Source organism: Leiobunum rupestre, chromosome 2, assembly GCF_980474605.1.
Source record: "Leiobunum rupestre chromosome 2, qqLeiRupe1.1.hap1, whole genome shotgun sequence".
Taxonomy (NCBI): Eukaryota; Metazoa; Arthropoda; class Arachnida; order Opiliones; family Sclerosomatidae; genus Leiobunum; species Leiobunum rupestre.
In genome coordinates, this window is record NC_143385.1 from 14,802,352 (window position 1) to 14,812,305 (window position 9,954).

The 9,954-nt window shown below is 33.4% G+C and overlaps 1 protein-coding gene across 1 annotated transcript; it reads left to right on the top strand.

Moving 5' to 3' along the window:
• Nucleotides 1-681: 681 nt before the first annotated feature.
• On the top strand, nt 682-9,485 carry LOC149956189 (uncharacterized). The gene is made up of 4 exons (XM_090166797.1): nt 682-993; nt 4,817-4,969; nt 6,361-7,182; nt 9,352-9,485. Exons 1-4 carry the CDS (start codon nt 801-803, stop codon nt 9,483-9,485), a joined length of 1,302 nt encoding a protein of 433 aa, XP_090022923.1. The 5' UTR covers nt 682-800.
• Nucleotides 9,486-9,954: the final 469 nt, after the last annotated feature.

Sequence of the window (9,954 nt, forward strand, 5' to 3'; positions counted from 1 at the left end):
AAACATTACCGAAAACGCTCAAATTTCTCAAACTGATGTCCCCCGGTATAGAGAATTGACCTTCCAAATTTGAAATCGGTACTATAAATAGTTTTTGAAAAAAAAACACTTTTCCGAGCAAAAAAAAAGACCCTGTATAAAAGGCAAGCAGTAAAGCTTGGTGACGCGATAGGATATTAAGTTGTAAGACGTAAATTAAAGACTCACACTAATGGATGAGCAATAGCGCAATAAATGAACTTCTTGAACACCTCAGATTTAAGAATTCTTGGTAAAGATGTTTCTCGTGGAATTTCCTACAAAGCTCCAAAATAAATATTTCAAACAAAAAACGCAACCAATTTAATACAAAAACGCATTAAATAAGAAATCAACAATCTGATTTATGTGAAATCACGAGAACATGGGACAAGTGTTTGGGCTATTTTCGCTTGCACTAAGACAAAACCTAATAAACCATCGAATTTATAGAGAATATGATACAATTATATATTTATTTTTCAATCTGTTCTTAATCTAAACAATAATCGCCTTGAAAAAGATAAGAGTTAAAGGAGCCCTAGATATTTGTTATTTAGTTCATATCTCAACGCTCTCATACGGATAATTTAGGCACAGCTAATTCAAAGAGATAAATTTGTTTTTGCTATCTTTTTCGAGTTTACAGCTACAGGTCAAAATGAGAGATTCATTTAGAATCTTCATTTTTACTTAACCATTTAAGTAACGATAACTTAACGGTAAACCAATCCACTAACTTTATTAACTAAGCTTAGAATAGATTTGGTTAGTTTTTCGAGATGGGTTCATTTGCATCTTACATCGCGACTGAGTGGTGGACGATCAGCAAGTGTTTGCTTTTTACGTTGTTGTCCAGCGGTTTGATCTCGTCGTCGGGCGTGGCCCTGGTTCTAATGCACGAAACATTCGGCGTGTCCAGGGAGGAAGCTTCGATACCACTGACAACATCCAACTTCTTCTACTTTTTGCTGGGTAAGTAACGTATCATACCGTATCTGTAAGAAAATAACCATTAAGTCTTTCATCTGTGTATTAGTTTGAAAGGATGGTTCAGTTAATACGTTAATAGCTTCTAAAGTGTATAAAATATATATTTGTGAGAAGTATCTATTTCTATGAGTCCCTAATGTCGTTAGCTTGAAACGTGTACCTTCGGGGGCTTTAAATTGCTTTTTTTCATAACGGATTGTCTAGAACATTTTAAGTTATTAAATTAACATAAATTTTATTACGCAATTTCATTTTCGCATCGTTAGATACACGTAGTAACTCTCTTGGCTTAAATGTATACTTCTGTTATGAGATGTTAAATTTTTTTAGCAATATGGTTCTAGATAAATTCCTAAGGATCCAAGAAAATTAATAACGATAATGTTGATTTGAAACCATTCTTTAAATTGAAGAATTTTTAGCGGAGATACCAGGCTACATTTTGGGGTAGAAAAAAGCACTAGTTTAAATGAAAACATTTAGTTATAAGCAAAAATCAGTTATGTCACTCAAATACTTTACTTGAACGAAAAATTTAATATTTATTACTTATTTAAGTTTTTACAATGTTTATTATAGAAATAAGTACCGGTACACAATAAAATATTTGGCAGAAAGCCCCACTAAACCAGGTCTTAACTGGTTTTGTGGGGATTTCTGCCAATATTTTTATTGTGTACCGGTACTTATTACTATAATAAACCCTGTTTAAACTTAAGTAAGTAATAAATATTCAATATTTCATCAGTTAAAGTATTTGAGTGACATAATTATTTTTGCTTTTAAATGGGTTGGTTTATAATGGTAAAACTTAAGCTCGTTGAGGCAGTCCTAAACATTAATGAATTTACGTAAACTTTTTCCTGTGTCATTTTCCGACCAAAATGAACAAGAAAATCAAAACATTTCGATATTTGCATTTTTTTAAACACCCTACTATGTATATATATGTTGATGTATGTATGTATGTATTTTTATGTTTATATGTATGTATGTAGTATGTATGTATGTATGTATGTAGTATGTATGTATGTCTGTATGTATGTATATTTATAATTTAACTTTAATGCCTAAATAACGTTATGTTGATACAGTTACGTACGTAGTTTTTCTCAATATTAAAAAATATAAAGAAATATATATTTTTATTTTACTTTGCAAATAAATAACTATACATTAGAAATAAATTTAAATCGAAACTCCAAAGACTCTTTTTCTTTCGGAGTTTTTTTCGACAAAACTTTAGTTCCCTCTTAAGAACGTCTATAGAAGGACAATTTCAGTTACTAGAATTTAATATAACACTTTCTAGTGAAATCAACCGTTCAATTCCAGGCTGAGAAAATGGTCTATTTAATTAGGAAATCACATAATCTAACATCCCAAAATATTATTTCTTCATATTTTACCGTGTACTAAGAGTTACAGCGGCGCAAGGACTGTTTGTTTGCTCGAAACGACGAGGTACCTTTTTCTTTCTTGTCTCTTTAGGGCGAGAGGCTGATCACTCCGCGTAATCGGTGTACAGAGCCGTACCTTTGACTGTACTAATGGGATTACGCGTAAGCTTTGAAGTCCCTGCCTTTGGCAGTGCTAATCTAAGCGTAATCTGGTGTACAGACTTTCTAAGAATGGTTACCCCTCGTTTAGGGCTCTTCAGCTGCAATGTTTTAGCCATCATTTCAGTCACCTTCCAAATTTGGTCGAAGTACTCATCGGAGCGAAGCTCAGTGAGGGTTTAATGTAGAATATCAGACGATGGTTTCGCACCAGAAACGGTTCTAAGATTTCGTTTTGAATGTCACCACTTAACCAATCGTCTCGTTATTCGAACCATGGTTTTAAACCATTTACATCATCAACTCTTTCTCGTAGTAGTTCACGTAAATTTCCAGCGTCATCTAAATGCCCTCTTAATGCCTGACCAGTTCTAGCGAAATATCGTAATGAGCTAACAATTGTTTTAAGAATATTTCTATTATTCAACTGTTTATCTTTAGAGTGTTGGCTAAAAAGTTGCCGCTTTTATGCAATTTAGGTGGCTCAAGCTTTTCTCGTGTTTTTTAAATTTTTCTATAGCGTTTTTCCAATTTTTAAACCCAGTATTTAGAAATTCCAATATCGCGAGCAAACATAGCACAGTGTTTTGAAATCGACATTTTGGGGACAAAATTAAATATTAACATTATTAAATAAATATTTATATATTCTTACTCGACTTTTTATGCAGAATCCGAATATATGTAATATATTTCTATAACTGACACCAGGGGGCTAATCGTCCCCTTTACGGAATTTCACGGGATTTCTCGCGCCACTGTTTTTGTAAGGTTGTTTTAGACGTAATATTAAAATTCGGTAAACCTCGAACAAGTGGAACTAAGGTAGAAACGCACCTAAAGCTCAAATTTTGCCCAAAATACGACTTTTTTAAATGTTGTTTTTTCGAAATGGTGCAAGTGGTTGCAGATTATTATACCTTTATCTTGTAGAGAAAATTTCGGAGAACAACGAGAAAAATATTCCAAAACTAACCGACTTTGACTTTTCAAGATACATGCGTTTTTATCACTCTCAGAAAAATGTCCTTCGTTTTGTATTTTCATAATGCCGTAGGCCATATTGTTTATTTCTCCACTACTACAAAACCTACCATTCCAGAGAACCTCCTAATTTGTTGTTTAATTAACTAATTTTTGTTGTACCGGCAGCATATATATATTCTGAAGCATTTCGAGATCAGATTAAAGAGGTGAGTTTCCAACTTGCTACGAATTTGGTAGATTTTTCGTTCAAATAAACACAGGACGCGGGTACTATTACTACAGAAACCAAATATTCAACACTTTTGGAATTTAGTTTACTTACTATTAACTAATGTTTTACTCGTAAAAAGTAAAGAAAGTAATCATTTAATTTAAGTGAACTGTAGGAGAGTTCACGTGGAATCGAAATCGAAATATAATATTTACGTTCACGACGGATAGTCAAAGCCTTTCGCTAATTTAGTCAACAACTTCAAACCGTACGCGTACAACTTCTTTGATACTTCTAAGTGGTCGAAACAAGCGCTAAAAAATCGTGCAGATTGCAGAATCAGTGATGAACATTTGTTGACTAAATAAGCAATGGATTCTCCTTTCCACCGTGATCGTGTAATTCTACTTTGGACCCATGGAAAAGAAATGCACAAATCTTCTTGAAATGGAGTTGATGATGAATAGTTGGCGGGATGGCCGAGTAAATCTATTAAATGTACCTTTACCAGGTAAAGGTCCATTTTAAGGATGTAGATAGGGTGCCAGGTAAAGTTTACCTGACACCCTATCTACATCCTTAAAATGTCATACTTACAAGCACAATTAACATTAACCTTAGGTAAATAAAACTGTAATCAGTGGTTATCTAATGTTTTCTAAATATGTGAATTATTTTAAACAAATTGTTATACGACAGGAAGTAATGAATTCGACAGGGCATTATTATGAAAAAGTCAAATGTTGTTGCTAAAATAAATTAACGGCAGCGCAAAGAAATATGAAAAGTTATTTTATTTTTGGTAAATATAAATAAATTACGAAAACAATTAAGAAAATAGCAAGAATTGAATGAATTCATAAGTTCTACCTTGACAGGGTACTCGCGTAACTCTTTGGTGGCCGTAGTTAGCGAGTATTCTATAACTCACTTGTTGTCGACCGGAGTGTATAAATTATTATGCAGTTGTTGTTAAATTGATCATTTTAAGTATGAAATACTACAACCTAAACATTGAAAATGAGTAATTTGGTTATATTGTAATTAGGGTTGACATCTGGGCCTTTGCTTCACTTTTTAAGAATCAGGAAAGCACTTTTCGTTAGCATGGCAACTGCGGCTCTGGGATCCTTTCTTTCATTTTTCAACCCGACGTTCTTTTCGGAGATCACTTGGATTTCATTTTGTTACGCTTTGAAAGGTAAGGATTTATGAATCTGAATTGTTTTAGTACCAAAGTAGTATTCGCCCAAATTTCACCAAGTATAGAGTGCTAGCAGTTAATGCGTTTTTAAAAGTTAGTGACGTCACAGCCGTAGCTTCCGTAATGGTTGTCATGAAAACTCGCGTTTTTTCTCAATAGACGTTTAACATTGGTGACGTCGCAAGGTTTCAAGCTGCTGGCACTCTATTGAAGGAATCCATTTGAAACATTAATAACAACATTGAAGTTCGTCTAAACTAAAGAACTCGGCAAATGTGACATTCCGTGGATCAAGTTTTAACTTAAAGTTCTGAAAATCAGGACACTAATGGTTTCTTACTTTTAGCTCAACATAAAGGAATCATAAAAGTATAAATGATTTTAACAAGGCTACTTCTGCGCTTGCGTACCAAACCAGACGGTGAAAAATCAAATCACCTCGGGATGGATTTTTCACCGTCTTTAATAAAAATCATTAATTCTATTTCAAATATCCCTGCGCTATAAAAATATTCCTTCTCATAATAATGAATCCTACGATTTCACTTATCTTCAATTTTTTTATCTTAGTTGACATAAATTAATTTCTTCCTTCAATAAAATGATGTAACGATTAAATCGGCTTGACTTCAACTTATTAAACCTTAATTCCTTGAAAAAACGTTAAAGATAGATAACTGCTTTATCGCATTTCAATGGTTCATTATTAAAACAGATAATAACGCGTTACGTTGGTCGTTTTATCCTTTGATTAACAAACAATTTGCGAGTTACGTCAAGCACATAAGCAAAATAGTTAGACTCGTTGGTTTTCCGTTCAATTTCAGTCTGTGTTGCATTAAATTTATAGTTAACAGTACTGCCAATCAGATTTATACAATCTACAAAGACGATTCCAAATTATATATAAAAATTTTAATAAAACATTTTTTCCGTTGAAAACATTCTTTAAATTGCTAGGTTATTGTTTCACCATTCTCAAATTTGAATAGAAATTAAAACAGTCATACTTGCTACTTCTAATTTTTTTTGCATATTTCTAATATGTCATTACGATCTATTGTTCTATTCCAACTCTGTCCAAATATTCCACTTTATAAAAAAATATTTTTCGAAAAATCGAGACATCATAATTAACTTATTTACTTGAAGGCTCCGAACTTTAACATCGCTCATACTAGACCTTAAAACCCATGTTAAGTTGGTTTGCATGCCAGTTTTGACCAATAAGATTGAAGGATATGCATCATAAAAAGGTGGTTTCAAGCGATAGTGTGACAATTTTTTATGTTTTCCTATCCACATCATTAAGTAGGCAATATGAGTTTCTGAATTTAGATACTAGCTTAATCTTAAATGTTTGCTATATTTATTTACGGAATTTTCAGGTGGTGGATCAACCCACTTATTATCTTTAACACTTCAATACCTCACCACGGACTCTACTGAACACCGCGCCAAAGTGTACTTCCTAGTTTTCACAGCCTTCTCTCTCTCCGGAATGTTGTTCCCCATTCTGTTCCAAGCGACTGCCTCTTTCTACGGGCTTCGAGGCGCCTGGCTCATCGAGGCGGCGTTGTACATTCAAACTTTCGTGTTCATTTTCATATTGGAAGAAAATGATTCACCGCAGCAAGCGAAGCAAAACACTCACACTAACGACCCAGACGAAGAATTGAAAGAAACGTTTTTAGAGGAAGAGAAAGGAGCTATTGTGAATGAAGGCTCTAATTTGAAAAATTATATGAAAGACATTTGGAAAATTGTGAAAAATCCCTTATTTTTTATTATTATGTTATTTAATTCAAGTTATATTATTCCTTTTATGGTATTCTTGACCCTTGTAGTCGACTACAGTCGTGATCGACAAGTGGAGGAATATCTGTCTGTGATAATGGTGACTTTAGTTTTCGCAATGGAATTTGTTGGCAGGTTTATAACAACGATTCTAGTAGACAAAAAGATTATGCCTTATTTTCGATTTGGTTGGATTTGTTTTCTGTTCCAGTCGATATTATTCCTGTGTTTGTCCCTAACTCGTAGCTTCGTGTTCCTAATTTTTGTACTTCTATTGGGGTTCTTTTTCGGTGTCAACCTTATCATCCTCGCCGTGATATTACCATCATTGGGGAAGAAAAACGTGGCTTTTATCAGCGGAATGTCCAAATGCATTTCTGGTTTTGTTTTGTTACTCTTACCGAGTTTTATTGGTAAGTATAATTTAGTTTTTTGAAAAAATGTGTTTTTATAAAACTAAAATACTGGCTTTTTTATTTAAAAATAATTTAACTTTTTATTTCTAAATAAAAATTTTGTTTGCAAAATTGGCTAAAAGTGAAAGCTGAAGCCGTAGTACAGCCTCCATATTGATCCCTCCCTCAACTAAGAAAAGTTGCGGATTTCAAAGGTGCAAGTTTTCCAATTTTAGATTTAAGTATCTCTTCTCAAATCAAAGAGTAGTCCTGCTTGTGTTGTCGAGGAGTATAATTTTGAGCATGCGTTTGCGAGATATTTTAAAATTGTAGTGTGATATTGGGAAGCTTGGCGGCGTAAGCGTGACCCTGCCCTTAAATAAAAGGACAACACTGAACTCACGATTTCAGACCGTTATAATCATTAAATGATGTACTAGTCAATTAAGGTGAATCTTTGTGCAAATAAGGTTTTTGTTAAAATCGTCGTTCTGCGCGATTGGGCAAAAAAATAAAGTGTTTTATTTCTGGAACTTAATCTACGTTACCAACACCGGATTTGGTGGGAGTCATTTCATGATGGATTTTTTTGGTTTTTTTAAATGTGCACATGAAAAAAACCTATTTTAAAAAGGCGGTTTTCTTAAAAAAAATTTAATTTTCTTTTATTTTTATTTGAAGTATATGATAGACTAGGATCTGGTTGCGAACACAATGATTCTACACGAGTAGGTATAGTTTATTTTAAATTACACTTTAGTCATCCTTCTTTACGTACATTTAACTTCATAAATTATGTTTTACATATTGTGGCATTTGAAACACTTCTAAACGTGTAAAACTATTTTTTTAATTTATTTTATCTGCGGCGAAGAATTGAATATAATTAAAATCGACTTTTTGAAGCGAATCGTTTCATATTCGACGTCAGAGAAAATGTATCGTAACTATTCATCACAGTGCGATAGTGAGAGAGTTCTAACGCCAACTAGAGGCAGAAATGGAGCACACCAAGGGTTCAGGGTTCGTCCCCGTTAGGGTTTCACATGAAAATGCAAATGTTCGGAAAAAATATTGCACTTGATGAGGTGAAGAAAGATAAGGTTGTATAAAGAACCCTCATTACAGTTAGCGAGTGATAGCTTGGCAAATGAACTGCTTCGACACTTGAGTAATACGAGTACATTGATTTCATTCTTTTGGGATCTTTATAAAAACAGAGATGAACGTTCAAGCTTGCATGAGTCGATAGAAGTGGCGTCTGTAGAACTAGAATAGCACCAATGGTCGAGGGAGACTCGCTATATTTAGACTGGACCATGGCTTAGATTTCAACCCACTATATTTAATATTGACAATAAATTATAGAAGCAATTGGGAACAAACAAACATAGCTTTGGGGTATTGTGGCGTGATTTACTACATATTTATTTGGCTTCACCCATTAAACATTAGGTAGCGCCCTCTGTTGTCTTAAATAGAACTACGGAGATCTTTTAAAAATTGTAAGTAGGTACTTAATAATAATATTTTTATATTTATTAAATAATTACAATGTTGAACTTCAATTTAAATAATAATTGTTGGTAATAAAATGTTAAATATTAAGATCATTTTAAAACTGAATATTTAATATAATTAATTCCAATTATGTTAGAATAGTCAGCTAGGCTAATACCCAAGGCAACCTTAGGCCTAAGTCATCAAGCGACTTTTAAAGCCATTAATTTAGTTGGCCGGGTTTTATGGAATGGGGAGCCGAAGATCTCGGTGGAAATCCCGTTAAACCAATGGGGATAGAACTTGCAAACTCAACGCAGAAGGAGTTTTTCCGAGTTTTCACCCAGTGCCGCAAGCTGGGATCGAACCCGGCTCGTCTTGCTGCGAGGCGAAAGTGCTAACCACTCTGCCACCCCAATCATTAACCTTATGATTTTTGATAATATAATGTAATTAAATATAAAGAAAAATTTAAAATACTTTATTAAATTGCAAAGCAAATATTTTGGCTATTTTTAAATATTGTAGTATTATTGACCAAACGACAGCGTCTAATATATATTGCTCAAATACGCTCCGCGCGCATAATTCGAAAACGAGTGGGTCATGCAAACGTGGCGACATCTGTTTGTTTGTTTACCGTTGCTATACTATCTTTCTTGAAATTGACGAGATTTTTTGTTTAAGGTTATTTTCGAGACTATCTCGGGGACTACAAGTACATCATGTTCATTTTATCCGCTTTCAACGCATTTTCAGCAGCAATTGTGGCTCTCTATGACATTAAATCCCACAAAGTTGTTTCTACTGTGGAACCATAATATATTTTCGAATTAAGACATTAATTAATGAACCAATAAACTTCTTAAACATCTGTTCATTTTTTATTTAAATAAATGAATTCAAAAAAATCATTTGATTCATCGTCCGTAGATGACGACATACAGTTCACCATTATCCACGGATAAATCTAAAACGAAACAGTTAAGATAAAAATTCAAAATTTATATAACTAACAAGGAGATGACCCGAGGTGATAATCACCGATTTTGTTCAAAGTCGGGTATAATGTACATCTCCGTGTAACTTGAAAAACCTGCAAGGGAAAAGTTGCGACGGGCTTTCGTTTTGCCATGGGAACTGAAAACGTTTTTGACAACATGTTTTGGATTATTTCCATTGAAAATAACATGGGAATCTGAAGTATTTAAGGGTCCCCCAATTGACCAAATTGCATTTAAACTTGATTAAATTAAATTTTTAAAATCAATTTAAATGTAATTTTAACGG